Here is a 26,475-nt window from a genome sequence, read left to right on the forward strand (position 1 = left end):
CCAATTTCACCGGAGTGCACTGGCCTGTCAGAAGTGAATCATAGAATTGTCCATGGTGGAAGGGACCTTTAAGATCATCTAGTCCAACCATCAACCTAACTGATAGAAAAACCCATCACTAAACCATGTCTCTAAGCACTATGTCAACCCATCATATTCTGAAGGGAATATTTAAACAGTGTCAGAGGCAATTTTCTAAAACTGGTATGTCCAACTAGCCACCTGCAGCCCAAAATCCCCAGTTCTGATGCTTTTGGGCCTCAGAACCAATGTCTTTAATTAGATGGACACAGAAAATCTTGACAAAATGGACTTGTCCTTGACCTTGTTAGTTTATTTCAAAAACCTTCTGTTCATTAAACTTACATACATCAGGGAATGTTGTAAGTATTTGATCCTTTCTCTGGTATTCAACAATGTGATTTATGTCAAAGGCAATCAAAGAAAATGAAGGGAACTAAAGAAACTCCTTCACTGACGAATCAAGGGAAACACTTTCATAGTCACAGATCTCAAACAGAAGTGCACCACCATTTTGCAGAATAAAACTGCTTAACTTTACCGTGAAGGTAATTTAAAGAAGTTTTACTGCAGTCAACACTGACTGAAATTAAGAACCATTTTTTCACAATTCTCTCATATTACCCTTTCCTCAGCCTTAGGCATTTAAAGCTGCTCAGCTACATAGGCATTGAAAAGGTCAATTTGCAAGGCATTTTGGTTTGCTAATTTCCACTGTTAGCTTGAGTCTTAAGCCGTGTTCCAAATTCTCTATGAATCATCTCTAATTTTTCTAGTTCTAAGGAAGTTAATGGAGTGCAATCTCTAAATTAGGACAAACAGGCAAATTTATAGTATCCTTGATTTTTGACCCAAGCACACAGATTTTTTATCTCTATCCAAACCGTATAAACTTTCTTCAAGATTTTCTGTCCTTGTATCTTTTCCAGAAATAACTTTGCCATAATGTCTGAGTAAATTTTGATGAACTGTTGATCTGTTTGAAGCCTTCGTATGTTGTTGTGGGATTTTTCCACCACTCACACCTGGAAAGGACCAGGAGTCTAGATTGGGCAAATTACTCTGAGCGTGTTTTTGCGGGGCAGGCAGCCACCACGGCGTGGTAGGGTGGGATTTATGGCTTTAATGCCTGCTTCTCCAGTACTGGGGTGCCTGAAGAGTTACTGCTGCTGCCATACAGGCTACATTGCTCAGAACACACGGCCTCCTGCTTTCTCCCTCTGCAAAACTGAAGTTGTGCAGAGGAAAGAAGAATAAGGCTCTAAAAGGAAGGAAAAAGGTGTAGATTCTCAACGTGACTGGAGTAGGACAATAGATCACTACCAAATTAAGCACAACTAATTTTCCCTATATTGCCACATGTACAATTCACTAGGACAAAAGCCTACACTCTCTCTGAAACCCTTTTTTACATTCACATAAGAAGATGTGCATGGTAATGGATCACGGGATGATTTTTAAAATTCCTTTGAAGGTGCTACGTTTCTCCAGGAGAAGAAAAAAAAGTTGCGAGACAAGATCAGGCTGATGTTGAAGAACTTACTCCTTTTAACCCAGACCCGCTGTTTGAAGGTCGCGTTTGCCATCATCACCGCGCTACGCCTCCAGCAACAGCCTAGAGAAAGGTGTGACAATTCCAGGATGAAGGACACTGTCTTTCTGAGAGTTCAGCCAGAGGCTGGGAAGCATCCGTGCTTCCTCCACGCTGTGGGATGGAACGTCATTGAGATGGCCCACACCACTGAGCTGAGTGATGGCAAAAACACACTTGGGTAGCATCCATGCTTCCTCCACGCTGTGGGACGGAACTGGTATGGCCCATACCACTGAGCTGAGTGATGGCAAAAACACACTTCCAACACCAGGTGCGTGGGATTTTGGGCACCGCTGTGGTGATACCTCAACGAGATATTTCTGTAGGAGGTGCAGCTTGTTGCCAGAGTGCAAGAAAACGTCGTCACCGACGGCCAGGAGTCAGCCCGGGAGCAGTAAATGAGCGAGGGGCTCAGGCCCCTGGTCTAGGAGAAGAGTAAAAAAGGAGCGTGGCTGCAGCACAGGGGACACCAGTGGTCCTTGTGCTCCTGCCTGGAGCAAAAGCAAACAAGTCCCTCGCTAGCGGACCTCGCCAAAGCTCAAAGTATAATGCTAGAAGGAAAAATAAGTTTTACAGAATTGAGCATATACAACCCTTTTTTTTTCCCTTCATAAACGGTACGTTACAGTAGTTGCAACTACCGAAGTGTTTACAGTATGCTATATATATATAATGGCACATTTAAGCTTTTTCAAGGGATTGGAACATTTCAGGAATGTCTCTGGTGCTGAAAAAGGCTAATGTATTACAAATCATATAATATTTTAATTCAGAAAAAATACGTTTGGGTATTTTGCCCTAGCATGGGAAGGGTTAGGAAACCGAAGGCGGGTGCCGTGAAGCATGACTGACGCCTCAGTCGAGCTCGTCTGCTTCAGATACACGTTGTGCAAGGCATTATCGCTGCGATCTGTCACAAAAAATGCATATTTAGTTTTGTACATTAAATACTACACCTGTGAGCCTATGTAAAAGATATACAAAATATAAATGTCATCAGGACCGTATATTTCAAACTTTTTAAAATAAACACAAAGTATATATATTTATGTTGGCGTATAGGTTGTAATTTCAATGTCAACACTAGCACAGTTTGTCTCTTCTAAATACAGACCTGTATACTTCCTAGCCCAACACATGCACCTACGGACACAGGACCATGCACACAGCTTTTTACCTTCTGCTCTTTGCAGAAGAGTCAGAATATACAGCACTATACATTGGTTCAACTCAAAACTGGTTGGCGAATTAAGGAAGATGTCATTCAAAAGGAATTCCTGGTGAGCTATTATCAAACAAACAAACAAATAAAATAACCAACGGAGAAAACCAGGGGTGTAGTTACTTCATCTCAATAAAAACACTGAAGACCGTGGTGATGATGACCTAAGATTCAAGGTCCGGTGTGCGGTGGGGGGGTCCCTCTTGGAGAAGACCTGGTTGCTCTGACCCATCCATCCCGGACACAGTTATCATGAGAAAGAAAGAAGAGCTTTCACGCCGCCGTCCATCCAGCCCAAGCCCTGGGTTCAGACCCCCGAGGGCTCGGAGCGAAAGGAGCCGGAGCAGTCGTACGCCGTCCTCCTCACCGCCGGCGGTGCCGAGGGGGACCTGGAGGCCCACCGGGACGGCAAACGGCGGTTCGCTGGCCGAGCCGGCCGGGAGAAACCCTTCCCGCTGGAACCTTTGGCTGGCAGGGATATCTAGAACACAAAGGCAATTCCTCGCTTTAGGCAGTGGTGGCTTTTGTGGAACGGGTTGGGAAGGGAGCAGGCGTTGGGGCCCAGCTCCCAGCAGGCGCTCCCCAGCTATTCAAAGGGGCTCAGCCACGCACAGAATGCAAAAGAAGAGCTATTTCTGTCTACGGGGGCTCTCCCGAAGGCTGGAGTTTAAAATACACGGAGACAGGCATCAGGCACTAGGAAAGGTATAAAAGGCTAACGCTGGCCAGAACTGACACTCACTTCTCATTTCATTTTTAGAAGGCCTTTTGTGTCAAGGAACACGCTATACTGTTGTGAAGGTGGGGCTGGGGACACCATCCTCCGTTCCTGCAGTGTGATCTCTACCCTTCTCAGGTGTTTTTCCACAGATCCTATGGCAGCAGCCGCATCTTGCTCAGAACTCTCTTCCCACGAGCGCCACGTGGAGCTCTTCACACTCGTGGTTATGGGTTAATGCAGCGACACGTCCAGGTGCAGAGCCTTGCATACACAGGGAAACCAACAGGCTTTGAACGTGGCTACAGAGATGTAAATTTGAAATAATGAAAATAAATCTCATGCCATCATGCCTCATGCCTTGTGTAGTTCTTGATGTCTTTGTGACATGAATGCTGCTTGGACCTAAACTGGTACCCCCCAATCAGGCAGCACTCTGCACTTGGGTTGTACAGATAGAAATGACAACAAAAAGTGTGAGCCTAAAGAGAAAAAAAAAATCCAATTGGCTTAGTAAAGTTTTCCTGGGCTTACATCGATGTAAACCCAGTCATTATCTGGTCATTATTTCTTCCCTACATATTCACGGATGAAAATTTGTTTTCCTACCAAAAGTTCACTGGATGGAAAAGAAATCAGAAGGTTAATTTTTTTTTTTTTTTTTTTTCCTGCAGGAAAGACATGTCTGCTGAGCAAGATGCTGCATCACTGCAAGGCTGGCAGAAAGGCACGCAGAAGGAAATCTGCATGGTGAGATTCTCAGCTGTTTAAGTCCACATAGCTCCACTGGTCTGTGGATTTGTGACAGCTTAAAGCACAGCAGCTGACAGTCTGAACCCACTGAGGTTTCTCAGCTCCAAACACATTTGCCTTCTCTTTTCTGAGGCACTAAGGGGCATTGCTCTTTGTGTTCGTTGGCCAAGGAGCTCCTCAGGAAAAATTACTTTTCTTTCTCTGTGGCCTTTTACAGAACCTGCAACTTACAGTGCATTTTCAAAACCATGCGTTTCTCTTTTCATTAAGAATGTTGGCAAAAGCAATATTTCCAAACCTCTGCAAATAAAATTCAGCCAAATATAAATTAATTAGTCATGCCATACTCTTCTGTTGCTGTGAGCTTATGCTTATGTATATACAGGAGAAGCCTGGAACTGAGAGGAGTTTGCTTTATTACTGGAAGCTTTATGGAGCTACAATACCCCTTTTCACAGGCAGTTCCAAGGCAGTCCTGGACCAAGCAGCACCCTTGATGCTGAGGAATGCTATCTGAGCCCTCCAGGGTGTTGATGTGTCCAAGTGTGCTTAAGCTGTTTGGGAAGGCTTATGAAATAACTCCTCAGCTAAAGGAAGAAGGGAGGGAGTTAAAAGCTGATTGCAGCTCTATCTAGTTCAATCCTTGACTAACTGCACTGCAGTTAAAATCTAGCTTTCCACAGCAGCAGCAGAGGGTAAAATCTGGCACACATCTTCACTCTTACATGCTTCTTTCCTCCCCTATTATCTTCTTCTCCTCCTTACTATCCCTCCTCCATTATCTTAAGATCTGGCATACATCTTCACTCTTACTTACATGCTTCCTCCCTCCCCTATTATCTTATTCTCCTCCTTACTATCCCTCCTCCATTATCTTGAGAGGAAACACTCTCGATTCATCCAGATCCTTGCCCAAAGTGTCTATTTTTACATAATTATTTACAATCTCATGTTAGCCTGCCTCATTTTAGAATCTGAAGCTTGGTATGAAACGGCATTATTTTGTTCTTGCCGTTCTTATGAACCTTACCTCTGGTAACTTCTGTCTCTCTTTTCCTTGCTTGAGTTGCTGCCCAATATGCCTGGCTGAATTCCTCGGAAATTCTTGCTTTCCTTGCTCAATCTGGAGCGTTTCTAAATAGTGACTCCACGTCTCACAACCCCCGTCGGTGAACTCACAATTTGCCCGTGTCCACTTATCCTTGCAGCATTTTGCATTACAGGGAGAAGTCACTGTGGATTTCTCATAGTTTTTCAAAAGCTTTTCAACCACGCCGTAGTTCGACCTCGAGTCGGCTGAACGCGGGCGACCAGACAAATTGCTGGGTCTCCAGTCGTGCTCGTGAAGCATGTGCCTGTAGCCACTCGTATTTGGAAGTCCATTTATTTGCTTTTGTTGCCCGGCAGCTTTACTGGGATTGCTGCTTTCTTTCTCCTTCCCTGCAGGGAATTTGGGGTTTGAGAGGCAAGTTGTATTGACAGTGTCTGTCCCGCCAGCAGCAGGGTCACACCGTGGGCCGCAGGGCTTCCCACCTTCCCATGCTGTTCCAGGCACCTGGCTTTCCTGCAAAGGGTTGTTACGTTTATCTGTGTGAAATACAGTCCGGTTGAACTCATCGATCTTTGCTGCTAAAGTCTCATTTCTTTGGGTTTTTCCTAAAGAATAGCCAGAGCCTTCCACACGATCGCTGTGCGGGGCGGCGGGGCCATAAAACTCGTTACTGTAATAAGGGCCGCTGTGAGACGTGGGATTGTGTTTCTGGTGCATCTTGTTGCTTTGGGCCATATTTCCATCCGAACAGCTCTTTTGGGCTGACAGCGGGGAAGGTCCACTTTGATTGTCTTTTCCAAGTTTGCCCACATCATACGCCCATGTGTTGTGGCAGAAGCTTGTCGGTACGTTGCACTCACTTTTCGTTACCGCTGTTGGAGCAGTTACCATCACGGGGCCTCTCACAGCCTGCCCTTCCTTTGCACAGGCTGCTGCAGCTTCCTTCTGGTTTATAGGTGAAGGATTCAGCAGTCTCCTTCCAATCTTACACTCCTGAGCCTTGCAATTGCTTCTGATGCCTGGGTCTCGTAGTGGAGCTTCACAAAGCTGTGCCACAGCAGAAAGGGAGTTTGTCAGGTGCCGGGAAGTGCTCCGGGGAGGAACCGGTGGAGCTTCTTTCCTTTGCCAAGGTGTGAAGTCTGTTCCTCTGTCACCAGTAAGACCACCGTAAGAAATGTCCTTCAAAGCCTTGGTGGAGCTCATCAGATTCTTCCTGTTATTACGTTCCTCTGTCTCAAAAGCAACCGAAGTCTGGGAGTCGTTGCTGGACACATGGTTCATCTCAGGCAGGATAACTGCCTTTTGCGTTTCCTCAAATTCCCTCAGGAAAGGAAGTGACTTCATTCTGGAAATCAAAGGAGAGGTGTTTTAGGGGTGAGCAATAAGGGTATTCCCCCGGGGGACCGCGGCATGGATTCATTCTCCCCGTGAGCAGGAGTTTTCACACCAGCTGCTTAACAAGATTTGGGAGCGGTTTTGCTGCAGCTGATACATCAGTGTGTCTGAAACACACATGAAGAATTTGAAGAAAGCTCAACAAAGGGAATCTTGTATTCCTTTCCCCTGCCACTAAAAATTCTTTTTCTGAGTTTTTGTAGATGATTGCTTGTTTTCTTACCTATCCTACCGTAAGGACAGTGGGACCTCGTGAGTTCTAATGACTCCAGTGGGAGTCTACCCGACTACGAGATGAAGGAAGAAAGCTTTAGGACATAGTGCCTCCCCTGGGTAGGTTTCCTAACATTACACATGACAGCAGAAATGTGTCTTTTGAGATCTGTTCAAAAAATCACCTTTCTCAGCTGGGATTTAGAAACTACACATCAGCTATGAGTCTATTTGCTTTAAAGATACAGACACTAACCCAGCTAGAGTAATAAATTAGTGACAGACAGCCAAGGGATTGCATGGGGGGATGTAAGAAGTCCCTCTGCTCTTGGGGAGCATCTTTCTCAGTCTCTTTCGTGGTATGCCTCTGTCCCACCATGGGTTCAGTCTTATCTTCTGAGACTCTGCACAGCCCGAGAGGGAGACTGTTGTTTACCTTGCTATGGCAGACCATGACTCTTACATTTTTAACAGATGGCAGAATGTTCATGTGCCATACTGTCCGGGGTCTGGCTTGCCATCTTTCCATTGGTACAAAAGTATGGCTGTTCTTCCTCCTCTTGCCTTCTTCACACTCCTGAGCTGTCAGTCCCTGATGCATCCCCCACACGTAAGGTGAGATCTGGGCTTAACATAAGAAACATCCAGCCTAACAAACCCACCCAGCCTTGTACAGAACTGCAGGGCAATGGGACCAGGGCAGACCGAAATACCTGTTCACTCTCCCAGTCCTCTGTATAGCCATTAGCAACAAGTACAATTTCATCTCACATAAATGCTACTTTCATTTTGTGGGTTCTATAGCTAAACTCTGTTTTGCTGGTAACACGTGGCCTTGTATCATGTATAACATATATATATGTTATATATATCATATATAACATATCACATATCAGTGTATTTCATTTGAATGTTTTATGCTGAGCACTGGAGCATCAGGAGGACAGGAACTGCCCCACTCCTAATAAATTCAACAGCAAACCCCACTTCAGAGCAAACAGGAGCACAGTCTCGTCCATCACTTTAATTAATATAAAGACTACAAATATGTTCTTACCTTCTGTGGTTGGATTTCTTTCTAATTTCCTCTTGATAGCTGCATAATTCTTCACTGACTCTGGCAAGTTCTTTAAGAGCCTTTATAAATATAAAAAACAGTCTTTTAATATAAGCCTTTCACATGGTACCTCCAGAATTATTTTGAAACTTGTAGCAATTTGCATTTAAGACTGATGGCAGAAAAGGGCAGCACAAGGAGAGACACAGAAATGCCCCCAGTTTATGAATGGAGTTAAAGAGCACACTGTTAGCACATTTAAACAGGGAGAAGACACTCATTGATAGCAAACCCAGGAGGAAGTAGAGCCAGTGCCTTGCTGGAGAGCTAAAATCAGGTGGATCAGTTCTTTAGGTTAACCTGGCAGGCCAAACCCCTCAGGATTTTCCTCACACTTGTAACTGAAACATGCTCATACTTTACTTACTATGTTGAGATCACCAATATAATTCTTGGCATTTTTCTTGGAAGTGTTGATGCTGAGGCTGTCTTCAGGTTCCTGTTGGTTCTCAAAGCCCAGATTGTCCTTCAGCAGTCTCCTTCCAATCTTACACTCCTGAGCCTTGCAATTGCTTCTGATGCCTGGGTCTCGTAGTGGAGCTTCACAAAGCTGTGCCACAGCAGAAAGGGAGTTTGTCAGGTGCCGGGAAGTGCTCCGGGGAGGAACCGGTGGAGCTTCTTTCCTTTGCCAAGGTGTGAAGTCTGTTCCTCTGTCACCAGTAAGACCACCGTAAGAAATGTCCTTCAAAGCCTTGGTGGAGCTCATCAGATTCTTCCTGTTATTACGTTCCTCTGTCTCAAAAGCAACCGAAGTCTGGGAGTCGTTGCTGGACACATGGTTCATCTCAGGCAGGATAACTGCCTTTTGCGTTTCCTCAAATTCCCTCAGGAAAGGAAGTGACTTCATTCTGGAAATCAAAGGAGAGGTGTTTTAGGGGTGAGCAATAAGGGTATTCCCCCGGGGGACCGCGGCATGGATTCATTCTCCCCGTGAGCAGGAGTTTTCACACCAGCTGCTTAACAAGATTTGGGAGCGGTTTTGCTGCAGCTGATACATCAGTGTGTCTGAAACACACATGAAGAATTTGAAGAAAGCTCAACAAAGGGAATCTTGTATTCCTTTCCCTTGTTGTGGCAGAAGCTTGTCGGTACGTTGCACTCACTTTTCGTTACCGCTGTTGGAGCAGTTACCATCACGGGGCCTCTCACAGCCTGCCCTTCCTTTGCACAGGCTGCTGCAGCTTCCTTCTGGTTTATAGGTGAAGGATTCAGCAGTCTCCTTCCAATCTTACACTCCTGAGCCTTGCAATTGCTTCTGATGCCTGGGTCTCGTAGTGGAGCTTCACAAAGCTGTGCCACAGCAGAAAGGGAGTTTGTCAGGTGCCGGGAAGTGCTCCGGGGAGGAACCGGTGGAGCTTCTTTCCTTTGCCAAGGTGTGAAGTCTGTTCCTCTGTCACCAGTAAGACCACCGTAAGAAATGTCCTTCAAAGCCTTGGTGGAGCTCATCAGATTCTTCCTGTTATTACGTTCCTCTGTCTCAAAAGCAACCGAAGTCTGGGAGTCGTTGCTGGACACATGGTTCATCTCAGGCAGGATAACTGCCTTTTGCGTTTCCTCAAATTCCCTCAGGAAAGGAAGTGACTTCATTCTGGAAATCAAAGGAGAGGTGTTTTAGGGGTGAGCAATAAGGGTATTCCCCCGGGGGACCGCGGCATGGATTCATTCTCCCCGTGAGCAGGAGTTTTCACACCAGCTGCTTAACAAGATTTGGGAGCGGTTTTGCTGCAGCTGATACATCAGTGTGTCTGAAACACACATGAAGAATTTGAAGAAAGCTCAACAAAGGGAATCTTGTATTCCTTTCCCTTGCCACTAAAAATTCTTTTTCTGAGTTTTTGTCGATGATTGCTTGTTTTCTTACCTATCCTACTGTAAGGACAGTGGGACCTTGTGAGTTCTAGTGACTCCAGTGGGAGTCTGCCCAACTACGAGATGAACGAAGAAAGCTTTAGGACATCGTGCCTCCCCTGGGGAGGTTTCCTAACATTACACATGGCAGTAGAAATGTGTCTTTTGAGATCTGTTCAAAAAATCACCTTTCTCAGCTGGGATTTAGAAACTACACATCAGCTATGAATCTATTTGCTTTAAAGATACAGACACTAACCCAGCTAGAGGAAGAAATTAGCGACAGACAGCCAAGGGATTGCATGGGGGGATGTAAGAAGTCCCTCTGCTCTTGGGGAGCATCTTTCTCAGTCTCTTTCGTGGTATGCCTCTGTCCCACCATGGGTTCAGTCTTATCTTCTGAGACTCTGCACAGCCCGAGAGGGAGACTGTTGTTTACCTTGCTATGGCAGACCATGACTCTTACATTTTTAACAGATGGCAGAATGTTCATGTGCCATACTGTCCGGGGTCTGGCTTGCCATCTTTCCATTGGTACAAAAGTATGGCTGTTCTTCCTCCTCTTGCCTTCTTCACGTTTTCCATCCTGTCGTTTCCCACATTGTGTCGATGGTTCAGCTCCACTGTGTCACTCTCTCCCGAAGCAGGGGAACGCATGGAGAGCTGCAGCACCTTGCTCTGAATGGCCTTGTTATCATGGACATTCATATTGCTCTCCCTCCGCAGTTTTACCTCCTGGTAAAGCTGCAAAAACAATAAAACTCTCTATTAAATCACGGTACTGTGGTATGATTTTATGGTATAATTTATGGTAAAAGAACATATTAATCTTCTGGTTTGAACAATGCTTCACTCAATAGCACCAAGTACAAATATTTTATACATATGTTAGTAGAAAAGTGTTGAGTCATAGAGTGTGATAGTTCCCAGAAAGTTACTGTCCCGGGATGAGGAAGGGGCTGTTACCATTTACAGACCCTTTGCCATGGTTTTAATGTATGGCTCCCACCCACAGGGTGGGACTGGAAGAGATGGCACCAGGTCAGTGGCCCTGCCTTGGGCCAGACACTGTCTGGTCATCCTCCAAGTGATATCAGCACACTACGTGGTGGACACAGCCTTGATCTGATGGATGAGGAACGTGAGGGAAGGTGAGGCAGGGGGGAGGGCTCTGCCTAAATTACAGCCTGTTAAAGTACATTAACAAAGTGTAAAGTGTAAGGAGGGGAAGTGAATTCTCATCCCATACAGCGCCGTCGGCACCAGAGCAGACTCTTCTGGGTCTCAGGCAAGTGGAACTTTTCCCTGGGACTGCAGTGATAAATCAGGACTGCAGAATGGTATCGTTTGGCAATGTGCTGTCACCCTCTTATCTGCTTTCATGCTATCTGCTGAGATTCAGTGGCTTCATTAGGAAATGAGAAGGTGTTAATTCCTGTCACCCAGCACATTCAAACTAGGGAACTGTGATAAATTATAAATTAGAAAAAACAGCAACATCAGAAAAACCTCTTCTGCTTACACTATCATTTCCAGGGCCAAGAATCCCACGGCTCTTTATAAACTTTCATTCTTAACTTGTGAAGAAAGGACAGAGCAGGCCCCTCTGGAGAGCCCTCTGCCTGCTCTCTCGCAGCACACAGGGCCAGCACAGCTGCTTTTGGAAGGACAGTGTGAAAAAGAATAACAAAGTGAAGAACATGCAGCCCTTTCACGGGTAGTGCTGTGGATCAGAAGTATTTTCACATTCAGAGCCTTGACACTTGGCCTTATTCTGGGCTTTCAGATTTCACTCCCAAAGCCCAGCTGCGCAGGGAGCCTGGGGGCTGAACTTTTGTCATTTCCAAGAAATGAGGGCCTCACTGGGACTCAGCATAAAGAAGGAAGGATACCACCCCATAACTCAACAATATCCTCTCCTAAACCATGTAAGCCTTCCTGGAGGAATCCAGGAGTTAAGTTAGGGTTTGGTGGGCTAGAGAAAACTGCCAAATAAAAATACAAGCTGATACGGTGGCACAAGTTTTATTGAGGAAATTCCTCTGCAGATGATGGCATTTTAAATGTATCTCCTCTTTTCTCTGGCTCTGTGGCTCTTGGTGAAGAAATGTCAGGCAACTGAAACCAAGGGCAGCTACACATGCAGCTTAGGAGGGGACCTTAGGACACCGATAACCTTGGGGTGTCACTTGCAGTTTTGTCTGGTCCTGCCCTACCCAGCAATTTGCTTCGTTCTCTTCCCCTCAGCCCCATTCCATTCTTCATCTCTTTTTCTGTCTCTGTCATATTTTCCTAATCCATAAGTTAATAAAGAACGTAGGAAAAACATGTTCCTTGCTGTCTGACTGCTGATGGCCAGAATACCTTTCCACAACACATCACCATCGTTTCCAACCAGCTCATATACCCAACAAACTGAAATTCCCCTTTTCAAAGGGGAATTGCTGACTTTTGAAGCACTCTCGCCTTGGGGGTGAAATTAGGGGGGACTGCACGGAAGTGTCCTAACACAAAAGACAAAATGTGGCAAACACTATCGTACCAAAGTCTGCCAGGACTGCAGGTAAGAGAGCTGCAGGCGGGTTTAACGGGCAGAGGATGGCTGCAATTCATTTGTTCTGATCATTTTCCTTCTCATTCTTCCATGTGAGCAATCTCTGCCCTACATTCCTGCGCTGCGCAGCCCCAGGACGGTGTTGGCAGGCAGCGAGCAAACCTACTCCCTGTGTACATTAGAATGAAAAATGTGGAAAACTCAGTGGTGAAAAAAACTTGCTTCTACGTGTTGCCAAGGCAGATTCAGTTTGCGCATGACAGAGTGCCAGAGGGCTCTGCTGCAGGGGCAATTTGGGGATAGAAGAATCATAACTAACTACCCTTCTGGAAGGAGATGCATTAGAAATGGCAGGGAGGGAGTGTTCGTTAGTACGTGTAAACAGAAGGGGTGTCAGGACTTCCATGCTATTTACTATCTCTGTTTTCTCTACTAAAAGCTGTCCATAAATGGAGCAGGTTCTGGCCAGAATGCAGCATATAAATGTACGACGTCCTTAATATTACTGTTCACCCCAGCAGACCTGTGCCCTCTTGTGCCTATTTGCCAGAGAATTATGATGCCTAGGCTTTTTGTACTAGACACACATTTTCCTAAGCCCCATCTATGCCTGTGTTCAGCACGTTCTTGGAAGCAGGGTGTAGGGCAGGAGCCGTGTGGCTCCCCCAGCAGAGCTGCAGCACGTACAGCCAGCAACACCACAGCAAAGTTCACACAGAGCCATATTTCACCTCCCACTTCCTATTTACGACTATTAAAGAAGCAATTGCAAATACTGCTTAACTTTGCATCCTACTACCAGGTATTAGAAACTTCCGGGGATGGGTAAGATACAGGATAAAATTCAGAAAAAAAATAAGTTGAAGTGACCCGATTCACAGAGCCATCGGCACCAGAGCAGACTCTTCTGGCTCTCAGGCAAGTGGAACTCTTCCCTGGGACTGCAGTGATAAATCAGGACTGCAGAATGGTATCATTTGGCAATGTGCTGTCACCCTCTTATCTGCTTTCATGCTATCTGCTGAGATTCAGTGGCTTCATTAGGAAATGAGAAGGTGTTAATTCCTGTCACCCAGCACATTCAAACTAGGGAACTGTGATAAATTATAAATTAGAAAAAACAGCAACATCATAAAAACCTCTTCTGCTTACACTATCATTTCCAGGGCCAAGAATCCCACGGCTCTTTATAAACTTTCATTCTTAACTTGTGAAGAAAGGACAGAGCAGGCCCCTCTGGAGAGGCCTCTGCCTGCTCTCTCGCAGCACACAGGGCCAGCACAGCTGCTTTTGGAAGGACAGTGTGAAAAAGAATAACAAAGTGAAGAACATGCAGCCCTTTCACGGGTAGTGCTGTGGATCAGAAGTATTTTCACATTCAGAGCCTTGACACTTGGCCTTATTCTGGGCTTTCAGATTTCACTCCCAAAACCCAGCTGCACAGGGAGCCTGGGGGCTGAACTTTTGTCATTTCCAAGAAATGAGGGCCTCACTGGGACTCAGCATAAAGAAGGAAGGATACCACCCCATAACTCAACAATATCCTCTCCTAAACCATGTAAGCCTTCCTGGAGGAATCCAGGAGTTAAGTTAGGGTTTGGTGGGCTAGAGAAAACTGCCAAATAAAAATACAAGCTGATACGGTGGCACAAGTTTTATCGAGGAAATTCCTCTGCAGATGATGGCATTTTAAATGTATCTCCTCTTTTCTCTGGCTCTGTGGCTCTTGGTGAAGAAATGTCAGGCAACTGAAACCAAGGGCAGCTACACATGCAGCTTAGGAGGGGACCTTAGGACACCGATAACCTTGGGGTGTCACCTGCAGTTTTGTCTGGTCCTGCTCTACAAAATTTGCTTCGTTCTCTTCCCCTCAGCCCCATTCCATTCTTCATCTCTTTTTCTGTCTCTGTCATATTTTCCTAATCCATAAGTTAATAAAGAACGTAGGAAAAACATGTTCCTTGCTGTCTGACTGCTGATGGCCAGAATACCTTTCCACAACACATCACCATCGTTTCCAACCAGCTCATATACCCAACAAACTGAAATTCCCCTTTTCAAAGGGGAATTGCTGACTTTTGAAGCACTCTCACCTTGGGGGTGAAATTAGGGGGGACTGCACGGAAGTGTCCTAACACAAAAGACAAAATGTGGCAAACACTATCGTACCAAAGTCTGCCAGGACTGCAGGTAAGAGAGCTGCAGGCGGGTTTAACGGGCAGAGGATGGCTGCAATTCATTTGTTCTGATCATTTTCCTTCTCATTCTTCCATGTGAGCAATCTCTGCCCTACATTCCTGCGCTGCGCAGCCCCAGGACGGTGTTGGCAGGCAGCGAGCAAACCTACTCCCTGTGTACATTAGAATGAAAAATGTGGAAAACTCAGTGGTGAAAAAAACTTGCTTCTACGTGTTGCCAAGGCAGATTCAGTTTGCGCATGACAGAGTGCCAGAGGGCTCTGCTGCAGGGGCAATTTGGGGATAGAGGAATCATAACTAACTACCCTTCTGGAAGGAGATGCATTAGAAATGGCAGGGAGGGAGTGTTCGTTAGTACGTGTAAACAGAAGGGGTGTCAGGACTTCCATGCTATTTACTATCTCTGTTTTCTCTACTAAAAGCTGTCCATAAATGGAGCAGGTTCTGGCCAGAATGCAGCATATAAATGTACGACGTCCTTAATATTACTGTTCACCCCAGCAGACCTGTGCCCTCTTGTGCCTTTTTGCCAGAGAATTATGATGCCTAGGCTTTTTGTACTAGACACACATTTTCCTAAGCCCCATCTATGCCTGTGTTCAGCACGTTCTTGGAAGCAGGGTGTAGGGCAGGAGCCGTGTGGCTCCCCCAGCAGAGCTGCAGCACGTACAGCCAGCAACACCACAGCAAAGTTCACACAGAGCCATATTTCACCTCCCACTTCCTATTTACGACTATTAAAGAAGCAATTGCAAATACTGCTTAACTTTGCATCCTACTACCAGGTATTAGAAACTTCCGGGGATGGGTAAGATACAGGATAAAATTCAGAAAAAAAATAAGTTGAAGTGACCCGATTCACTTCACCCCAAGTGAAAAGGTTAGTGTTCGGAGTTTTGGTTAAAACTACCTCTTCTATTTTCTTCTGCATGACCTTCCATTGACATTCCCATTCTTTCCTCTCGTTGTCAAATCTCTCCAGCAGTTCCATCTTCTCTTTATTCCAGTTCCTCTCGGTATTCTCCAGTTGTTTCCGCAGGTCCATGGTTACGGCCCGTGTGACAGCAAGGAGACAGCTCAGCCTTTTTTTCTTTCTTCCCTGAATGTTTCCTGAAGATAGGTCGGCTTTTTTTCTTTCTTCCCTGAATGTTTCCTGGAAGTTTATCAGAATAATTCTTACTTGTGTTTGATTCTGGCTTCCACGGGAAAAAAAAAACCCAAATAATTAACAGAAAGGTGCTTGCAGGAGACAGCCTCACACGACTGCATGATATAGCTCTGGAGTCTGACTGGATATGGGTAAAATAAGCATTAAAGGACACAAACCCGAGGGCAGAGAGTCCCAGTCTGGAAAGGGGAGGAGGGACACGCATCCAGCATCACAGAATTCCCTGAATTCTCTGCCACAGTGAGCTGTGTACCGTGGTCACTTTGCATCCTTGCCATTATTCTTCACTATAAACCCATTTTCAATGACATTCCAGTCTGCATGATATTGAGTGGCACTTCAGGACCTTGGGACCCTGCAACGTCTGCCCTCGAGGGTGAAAGCTATTTTTACGTTTGCTCAAAAGACAGCGGCAAGTGTAAAGCTATCATGTTTGCTCCAACACTCCCGTCACACACGCCTGGAGCACGACAAAGACCAGGGGACTTTTTTTTGGCAACTGAAGACTGTGAACTTGATACCTGCAGGAAATTCTCCTGGCCGTATGAGCGCTTTAGAATATATGAAGAAAAACAGGACAGGAAAGCTAATAACAGGTAACAAACATATATATACAGTAGAAAGCATCATTCTGCTGTATAAAGGGCTACAGGTCACTACAAAGAGTTCAGGTATTTTGGATTTACAGATCTAAATCTCTAAATGTCAGTTTCAGGACAAGCATAGGGAAAACTAGAAATTATTCTCCAGCAGCACTAACTCAAATCTAGTTCAAAACTTGCTCAGAATATATAACTAATTTGTGCTTCAGTTTCTCCTTCCTCTTCAGAAGCCTTTAGTATCTATATTGTCTGTGAATGAAAAAAACTGAATTGAACCACTAAATATGTATATTTTAAGGGAAATATTTTGGATTTGCACATGGCTTTGAAGCAAAACAGTTACAAATTTTATGGGCCTTGTCTTCCTCTTGCTCTCTTAGGCTTTACAATAGAAACCCCACAACCATCAGCACATTTCCTATGCCAGCAAGGCCGATAATACTCATTTATTCGGTTACAATGGCTTGGCTGGTACACACACACTGATACTGAGTTTGTTACCTTTGGCTCTCAAAGCCAGCAGTTGTGTTACTTGGGTGGATGCAGAATCTAGTTCTAGTCCCCTGATGCCTCTGCACTGCTTTGGTGTCCTGCCAGAAACCAAGCCCATGGGCAGGCAATTGAGATATCAGAGAGTTAACGAGGGATAATCCCAATTTACCTCCCTGGAATGTATTCACTTCCCTGACTGATGGTCAGCTCACAGGGACTGCCCATTTTATCGCCCACATTTTCTTTGATATAATGAAAACTCATTCTTGAGCTTCATGTAAAGTTCTTTCCCGTCCCTCACTTTATTGGAAGAGTCTTGTTGATTCAGCTGTGACTACTGTGTAATCACTGCTTACCACTGTCTGCGTTATTTCAGCTGACTGGGGAGCTGATGCCACGCTTGGAGTCAGCTTCTTTCTTGAACAAGTGAGCAGAAGAGCTCAGCTGAAGCCCAGTGGGTTACTCAGGTCTTTGGGGCATAGGAAGTCCTGCTACAGGACCTCTCAACTGACAGCCAGCATTGGCCCAACCCAAACTCAGGGGCTGAAAACAAGCAATTTTGGATGGAGGACTTGGAGAACAAGTTGACTGTTCTTCAAACTGAGGGGCTGAAAACTTGGGTACCCCAAGCAATTTCGGATGGAGGACTTGGAGAACAAGTTGACTATTCTTCAAACATCTCTGCCAGCCTGTTTCACAACAGTGTCACCATGTAATATGGTATTGGAGCTTACTCTTTCAAGCTCTGACTCACGTCTGCCTTGAGTCCCTCAATTACCTACCAACAGATTTCAGACCCTTCTTCCACCTGCCTAAAAACATACAGGGCAGCTTTATAAAAACATAAAACTTGAGACTCATTGCTGCTGAGAGACAGCACAGCATTCTCATCACCAAGAAGCCAAGCCCTAGTTTGCTCAGGGCTCCTTAGGGAAGGCAGACAGGCTATGGAGACTGCACCTCTCCAGGCCAACACCAAAAGTTGACCAAAACCAACTTTTACCAAAAAATTCCACTGCACTTAAGACCTGTTGCAATCTAAATGTCTATTGCTAATAAACTTTAAAACTATTTCAATGCTTCCAATACTTCCTCACCTTGCTAATTCAAAGGTTGCATTTTTTAGTACAGTCATTTCTCTTTTTTTTCTGGTCTATATTTATGTCTTTATAAGCTGTCAAGGCATCTCTAAGAAATAAACAAAATTTGACTCTCCGCCCCACTAGAATCCTTCAAATACAACTCAGAAAGAAATAGGACAACATAGAAATGCTGTAAAGCCATGAACAAGACAGGTCTAATCTGTCTGCAACTTACACAAATGGCGATTTTGCTCGTGCACTTTTTGTAATAATGACCATGCTTCAATCAGCAGCATGTTACTAGAAAGAAAGTCAATACTATATAGCTTTTTTTTACACATATAATAATGGATACATAATATGTACTCCATTCAAACGTGCATACAGCATTGAAAAGGCCTCTGATGGTTTCTTAGTTCTGGGAACTGCCATGGCCATGTTTGCATTCGTCTTAACAGATTCTAAGTTGGTTTGTATGGGACTCTGATTTTAAAAGGGATTGGGGCCCATCAAAATGAAATCAAGTGTTGGAAGGGGTTAGCTACAGAAGTTACAGACAGTGACTTGTAGCTCTAAGATGCACAAAAAGCTTGTATTGCACTTCTTGCGCTTCTCCAATTTCGTCTTGGCATGAATTCTGAGAAGAAAACTCGTGTTTATTGATGCAAGCAGCTGGATTTCTATGCAGTTTTACTGCTATTGTACAGCAGATAAATTCCTCAGAGAATTTTAACTCCTATTTCTATGAATCTCCCCCCCCTTTTTTTTCTCTTGTTGTTTTGTCTTCTTTTGATTGTGTTGTCTTTGGTTGTTGTTTTTTTTTTTGGGAGGGGGGACGACAGCACTTTCCTTGTTTTTTTCCTACTAGCAATAAAATCCAATATTTGTAGTGGTGGTATAACCTCTGTCTAGAGCACTGAGATGGCCCCATGGGTATTTCACGTGACTTAAGCAACCCAAAGGGATGTAAAATGCCACGTTATAATTTGCTGGATCAGAACAGTGTCTGTGCTCTTGCAGTATTGGCACTTTCTGCATGTCCTAGACAAGGTCAGAAGCTCATTACAGCAATCAAACTCAAGCAAATAATCAATTTTGTCTACATCAGCTGCATTTTCCCTGAACTTTTCCTTTAGCCCTCCCTCCTCTCAAGCAAAAATATTTTAAGCACCTATTTGATGTTAATGTCATTATTCCCCATGTCCTACCCGTGCCCTTTCTATTGACATATTTAAAATGCTAAATAGTTTGTAACCAGCCTCTATCAACTTCTGAAAACAATATGCAGTGACATCAGATGAGATGTTATTCTTCAACAAAGATTAATTAAATTGTATGTGCACAATCATTCAAATACGCAGATATTCCCTTGATTTTACAGGAAAAAATAATTAAATTATATTTCCAACAAAGTGCTGTATTTCGGATGACTAAGGAAATTGTAAATTTATGTATTTGTTCAGCTACAAAAGTGTGCCATGTGTCACAATACCATGAACTTTATACATAAAAAGAAGCTACAACTGAGTGAGAGTGAAAGGGAGAGAGAAGGGGAAGGAAAAAGAGGGAGAGAGAATTGGAAGGAAGGGAGGGAGGAAGGGAGGAAGGAAGGAAGGGAGGGAGGAAGGAAGGAAGGAAGGAAGGAAGGAAGGAAGGAAGGAAGAGAGAGAGAGAAAGAAAGAGAGAAAGAGAGAGAGAAAGAGAGAAAGAGAAAAAGAGAAAAAGAGAGAAAGAAAGAAAGAGAGAGAGAAAGAAAGAAAGAAAATAGGAGGAAGAGAGAGAGAGAGAAAGAAAGAAAGAAGGAAAGAAAGAAAGAAAGAGCAAGAAAGAAAGAAAGAAAAAATAGGAGGAAGAGAGAGAAAGAGAGAGAGAGAGGATGGAAGGAGTCTGGAGTGCTCACAAGGCTACCTGTCATCCCTGTTCTGTTGATATATCTGTGCCTGCTCTGAAGAAAGTGACTGAACTAATGAGCAGTCTTTCTCTAAGAATAAAGACCATCTATAACATAAACGAACACTGCATTCTATATAAATAACATTAGAGAGATGTTTTAAGTTGCTGTTTGCCACATTGGTAATTTGCTTTCTTTTTTAATCTTAGCTGTTCAAAACCACTGGTTTAAAATAAACCGCAACCGTACCTTTTCATGGAATAAGAAATCCTCCAGAAGTTTTTCAGTCCATTTCTAAGCAGCAGCGAAAGCAGTGGAAGGCATAGCTGGCTGGGACCCGGCTCTGCGAATCTCCATCTTTAAAAGAGAGCAGAAAGCTGAGCGAGACACCGCCTTTCAGCCGGGGCAGCATTCGCCACGCTCTTTGGATAAACTCCTCAACTTTTGGGAGCTGGAAGGCAGTTGGGCTGAGCATCGCCCCGGCAGCTGGCTTCCACCTGACGTCAGCGCTCGGAGGATGGTTTTACAGCCACCCCTTCCAACCCCCAGCCCTGTAACTCTATAGCTCCTCATATTTTGTGTAAACAACTCCACGTCCAGGACATTTTTAGGTTTTATAGCGCAGTCCAGTCTTTAAAGCCTGCCAAAGCAGCTAGTGTTAATATTAAAGCTATGACAATAGGCAATTTTAGGTTTCTTTTATTAGTGTCTGTGTTGTAAAGGAAGGCTCTTTGCTGCCTTCCAGACCCATTTTTCAGGGTTATATTTTTCCGTATGATCATTTTGAGCTTTGCAACTGGATCCTCACAAGCTGCTTTCTGAAGGGAGTTTGTTTGAAGCAGCAGTTTTATTGGGCAACAGCTATCTTAAAGAGCTAAAAGAAACCACTCCTCCCTAAAAGCTTTTTTTCTGTATTTTAAATACACTATCACTTAAGAAATGCAGAATTACTGGGCACCATGTAATCCTACTGTCTTGCATTCTGGCAATAGTGATAATGGCTTCTTTGGGACACATTGAAATATTCCTGCTACTTTATAAGGTTTCTGGATCAGATTCTGCAGTCTGTTAAGATACTCTGTGTCTCAGCAACACAAAAAAGCACTTGAAATTGGATGGAGAATCCCACTTGGGCAACAAAACTCATCCCTGGCATCATGCTAGCAAGGAAGCTCCAAAACCACCTTGGGCTGGATTTCAAGCACTGGGAGTGCCCCCAGTGAGTGTTTGTGGGGTGAGGGGAGGGACCGTGCGTGACAAAAATGATCCAGCCAGTGGAAGTCCATGGGACACCCTGAAGCACAGGGAAATTTGGCTGCTCCCCCTGCTGAGCCACAGGCACAAGGAGCTCTGTGCATTCTGTTGTGTCTCTGCCTGCCTTGGTGACTCTCCCCTTGCACTGTGTGTTAAATTGCTTTCATTTGTGTGTTCAATTGCATAAATTCACTTGGCACACTGAGAGGGACCCTCAGGAAGAAGCTTCACACCCATACCACTGCCCTGCTGGATGCTGGTGCTTGGATGTGTCTGTGGACAGTGAGGGAGACCACCCATCCTCAGAAAATTCCCATTTTATCCTCACGTGTGCCTGGAGAAGGGCCACAAAGTACTCGACTCATGCAGCAAAAAAACCCTGGACAAATTCTGCTACCGGATGGGTGTCTTCGAATGCACTAAGCAGGAGTGACATGTATTTTTGTGGTTAGAGCAACTGATGGCAAGAGGATCACTGAGACGAGGAGGATTCACACATCCTTTGCTTAGTCAGCACTCGCCTCCTTAGAACAATTCGGTTTTATCTGTGACACAATCCATGTGCTGCACAAAGGTTTTTAAGCTCTGTGTGCATTTTATCGTAAATACCAAAGCAGGTTTCAGGGAAAACACATTTTTCCTCCTTATATGGTCTAGCTGTAAGTCTCAGCACATACGTTATTGGGGTGCTCATTCTGCTCCCATGTAATGTAATAATGGGACTCGAGCTCTTTGTGGAAATTTCAAAGACAATCTAAAAATTGAACAAAAATGCCCAAGCCCATGACTGAATGCTTCCAAAGAAAATCCCCAGCCTCTATACTCTGAGGATTTAAAAATTCCCTCTTCATGAAGCAGCAGCATGACTTTCTTTGGGGGGGGTACATCCCACCAGGCCAGCAGACAGGGCTGGGAGCCAAGCCCGAGTGCCAGGGGCCAGGACGGAGCCCGGGTGCCACACACTGCCTCCTCCCTGGAGCCAGCAGTGCTGCAAATGAAGACAGACTCTCAAGACATGGGTTTTTTTAACTCTTATCCATCAGTTTTGGCTATTATTCTTGTCTATCATATTGCTAACACAATGCCTCTTGTCTTGTTACGCAAGCCCTTTGAAGTAAAACAGAGTAAAATTAAAGAAAACAATGGACTAAATCCCAGACTCGAGTTTTCACTCAGACAAAATCTTACATTTCTGCCAGCGTGAGGAATTAGAAATGTGTGAAACCAAGGCGCTCATTAGGAGACAAGAGCTGGACCCCATTCACAGGTCAAAGGACCATGCTGAACTCATCACAGAATCACAGAATGATGTGGGGTTGGAAGGGACCTCTGGAGATCATCCAGTCCAACCCCCTGCCAGAGCAGGTCCACCCAGAGCAGGTCCCACAGGAACGTGTCCAGGTGGGTTTGAATGTCTCCAGAGAAGGAGACTCCACCACCTCTCTGGGCAGCCTCTGCCAGGGCTCTGCCACCCTTGCAGCAAAGAAGCTCCTCCTCATGTATGGGAAGAGAAGTTCCTCCTCATCCTGATATGGGAAAGGCAGAGCAAAGCTGGGACAAAAAAAAACTATGAAGCAAGCTCTAATGACCTGGACTCATCGCTCCTGACACCCTTTAGTGCAGCAATGGTGACTTCTGCATTTGGGGAAAGAACGTTATCCAACACAGACTGTCCCTTGCCCAGCTGCAGCAGAGAAAGCAGCAAATGTGGCTTTCTGGCCTCTGGCACAGGCAAAATAAGCAGGAAGACTTATTTTTTAGTAGTAGTAGGTAGTAGTAGGTTTACTACATCTGACACATTGCTTCCACAGGCAAAGTGCACTTTGTCCACCCCTGGTATCAGCCCTCCTTGTGTTAAAAGTCAGCACCTCAGCAAAACAAAAGGTGCAGGGGCATTTTAAAGAAGCCCTCTGCTGAATTTCTCTTCATCACTCAAGACTGAAGATGAAGGTGTGTGAGTTTCAGGGTGGGCTATAACCTGATTGCTCGGTCAGGGCAGTGTGTGCTCTGGTTAACCAAGAGCATTTCAGAGCATCTTCGGTTCTGCTGCACTGGCTGGGGTATGGCACGTCCCTTTTACTGTGTACACGTAAACTTGGGAACAAGGAGGAAGAATTACCACTGCCACTGTCACCAGCCCAGCCACAACGTCACGTTCCTGAGCGATGGTACTCTCTACACCTCAATAATCCTGGCAAATACACCTCAAATGTGTGTGTATAAATTAGGAAATGGGCAGAAGGGAACACAAATCCTGTCTCCTCCTACTGTTGTGCACTTGTGCGATGGTATATAACTCAGCGGAGACACAGAGCCAACAAAGTGTTATGTCATGTCGCTTCTCCAAGGTTACATTGGAAATCGGTGGCAGATACTTTAGATGTTTACTTTAAATAGAGCCACTGTAATTTTCCCCATAGGCAACTGCATGTGTAATGGCAAAAGCTGGGTTTGAATATCACTTCCCCTGGCGTCACATCAGAGACAGAAATGGAAGCCAATGGGAATTACGTCCCTGAGACTGATGCCTTTAGAAATCTCCTACTCACCTATCAAGTTCTGGAGTGATTAAAGGGGAAGGGCATTTAATATCCTAAAGCTCTGCTTGTTTTTGTAAACAACTCCCAAAGTTCATGTGCAGTTCATCTCTTTTTATAACACACATTTAGACAGCCGTGGTTTTGGCAATTTTCTATTTTCCGACTGCCAGGCATATTTCTGCGCCGTGGCACCTGCTCTCTTCTGGGTTTGATGCTGAAGTGCTGGTGACATGTGTCAGCAGACACTTACTCTGTCTCTAACCACAGCTTCAGGCATGCATATTTTCAGTTGAGGGAAGTATCTCTCATCCTGGAGAAGATGATCGTTCTGGTATCATGGGAATTTTTTCAGTAAGAGTGAAGAAAAATATTTGTAGAGGTATTTCGTCAGGGCATTCAGAGCTGACTCTAAATGTGAAACAAATTTAATTGAATTTATCTGGTTGTGTTAGAGGAAAAAAGGCATCTATTTTCTAAATGATATAAAAATTCGTTGGAGCTACCGCCAATTTACACAAGTGTAAAAATGTCAGAATTAGATCTATACTTGCAGGGTCTCTTCTTTCTGAAAGAACATGGAATGAATTCCCTGGGAACACAGAAAATGTAATCTTTCAGAGAAATGTAAAATTAAGGCAATATTGGGCTTCACATTCAATTATACTGTGGCCAGAATATTAATACTTCGCCAGAATATTCCAAAATGGGAGCTGTGAGTCCACTATGGGTGTAACTGAGATTTGAATTGATAACACCGTGAGAAGTCACTGGGGTTCTAACCACCAGTCCTGTGCCAAAGTTATCTCCACCTTCTCTCAAAAGGTTGTTCCTCACCTTTTCTGGTTTCTGAGAAAGAAGCGAATCCTGCCCAAGATGTATTCAATGCATGAATTCAATGTATCAGACTTTCCTCCTGCTTTACACTGGTGCTGCTGCTGATACGCTCATGGAGATCAAACCCTCTCTGCTCATCTTCTTTACGTACGAGGCCGAGAACGGTGTAAGTAACTGTGGGTTAAAATCTGAAAGCCCTAAACTTCAGCTCAGATTTAAGTATGATTTTTTTCTCTTTTATGGGATTGAGTGAGTAACATTTAACAAAAGCCAAATGATCTTTTGTTCCCTCAAGGGAGACACTAAACCAGAACGAAACTCAAAGTCAGCCTCGTGCTAAGATTTGATATGACAAGTTTAAGCCTCAAATTATTATACTTTTATCGTCCAAATTGCAAATCCATGGGGAAAAAAAAAATAATTTCTCAAGCAGTTGCTGAAAAATTTATTACAGGAGTTGCTGAGACAAAAGCAGCAAAAGGACCTTTCTCAGTGATTTGAGAACTATCTTTACAGTTACAGAAATTCCCTGTGAAGGGATGATACGCCTGACCATATCTTGGAATAATAGTTTCTAATATGTGGAACTGAACTTTTGGGCAACTGAGCATAAATTAGAGCATCTTAGAAACTCAAAATTACTTTGGGCCTGGCTTTCTTTTTAATTGGGACACCAGGCAAGGCTATCTATTAATCTCACATATGTTTATTATAATTTCCTTTAGACATATCTTGCTAAGTACAAAATAAATAATGACGACAACATCCCCTGGTGGGAATAAGCATTTGGATTAGATCAAGGTTAAGTGATTTAACTGATGAAGGTTATTACACCTGCAGAGCATGCCGAGGGGAAGCTAGATTAATTAGATTAACTCTGATTGTTGTGAGTTTACTCTTTTTCTTGTTCTCAAGAACAAGCCTATACTGATACCTCTTCTTTGTGCCCCTGTTTTTCAGGGACTCCAGCCCCTGGCCACATTTCCAAATGCAGTGCTCTATATACCAACCGTTCCAATTTTGTCCCCTCTGTGGTGCCTAATCCATGTAATACAGGGCTGAAAAACATCATCATCACAATCATGCAATGTATACACAGCCTGTGACATACAACTGCAGAGCACACGTCCAATGGGGTTTTACTATTCTCATGTGGTGAGAATACAAATTCCTTTTCTGGGAGTGGGAAGAGGAAAGGAACAGACTCCTCACGCCCACTCCGCACATTTCTGATTTGGTGCAAATTAATGAATATTAAATTGGTTCCAGTCACTCTGGAAATTTTTATTCAAAAATGATAAAACCAGAGGAAGTGAAAAATATGGGTTTGTGTTTGCTTACCTGGAACACTGTGGTGCGTGGGCTTCCCATTCAACTGGGTGACTTTTTGGTATGTTTTTTGTGGGTTTTTTGCTTTGGTTTTGGTTTTGGCAAACAAGTAGTCTTCAGTGTTTTTACAGCAGTGGCTATTACAGAAACTATGTCTCTTGCACTTCTTATCTTGGAGGGTGGACAAAATAAACAAACTGAAAATAATACTACAATGAACAGTAAACGATGAATGACTTACAGTACAAAAAACAGTGTAAAAAGAAAGACAAGTTTAAATATTGTTGTGTATGAAAGGGATGAAAATAATACAAGGATGAGAATAAGTAAAATGATAGGCTGGAACATCTGGGAAAGTAAATACAAAGACAGAAAGAACAGTCAATTAATGGAATAGCAAGTCCAAAGTTTCAACAAAATAAATAGTGAATCAGACTACGCTTGTGGAGGGACCAAGTGCCCATCTCCCATTGACTTCAGGAGTTCTGCATGGTCAAGCCCTGAAACGGCCAATTCAACTAGTGCTGTTATTTGCTTAGAGAAAATACTAATTAGCTTACTTTAAATTTGTACAAGCCCATGCAGTGCTCTGCCTTTAA

General features: G+C 44.2%; 2 protein-coding genes across 3 annotated transcripts in view; both read right to left on the minus strand.

The window, feature by feature from the left end:
• Positions 1-313: 313 nt before the first annotated feature.
• On the minus strand, positions 314-15,790 carry KIAA0408 (KIAA0408 ortholog). The gene is made up of 7 exons (XM_014955627.1): positions 15,595-15,790; positions 10,435-10,676; positions 8,452-8,560; positions 8,025-8,104; positions 5,339-6,704; positions 1,790-3,318; positions 314-1,699 (listed from the first exon to the last, which is right to left on the minus strand). Exons 1-6 carry the CDS (start codon positions 15,727-15,729, stop codon positions 3,145-3,147), a joined length of 2,106 nt encoding a protein of 701 aa, XP_014811113.1. The 5' UTR covers positions 15,730-15,790; the 3' UTR covers positions 314-1,699; positions 1,790-3,144.
• A 6-nt stretch (positions 15,791-15,796) lies between these two features.
• The window catches only part of SOGA3 (SOGA family member 3), a 38,796-nt gene continuing 28,117 nt past the window's right edge, over positions 15,797-26,475 (minus strand). For both annotated transcript variants that reach the window (XM_014955626.1, XM_014955625.1), the window contains exons 5-7: positions 25,889-26,224; positions 20,169-20,276; positions 15,797-15,837 (exon numbers count right to left, since the gene is read on the minus strand). In XM_014955626.1, coding sequence (XP_014811112.1) covers positions 26,114-26,224 — 111 coding nt within the window. In that variant the 3' untranslated portion in view covers positions 15,797-15,837; positions 20,169-20,276; positions 25,889-26,113. The remainder of the gene's footprint in view (positions 15,838-20,168; positions 20,277-25,888; positions 26,225-26,475) is intronic.

The sequence above is a fragment of the Calidris pugnax genome, unplaced genomic scaffold, assembly GCF_001431845.1.
Source record: "Calidris pugnax isolate Ruff unplaced genomic scaffold, ASM143184v1 scaffold284, whole genome shotgun sequence".
NCBI classification, from domain to species: domain Eukaryota; kingdom Metazoa; phylum Chordata; class Aves; order Charadriiformes; family Scolopacidae; genus Calidris; species Calidris pugnax.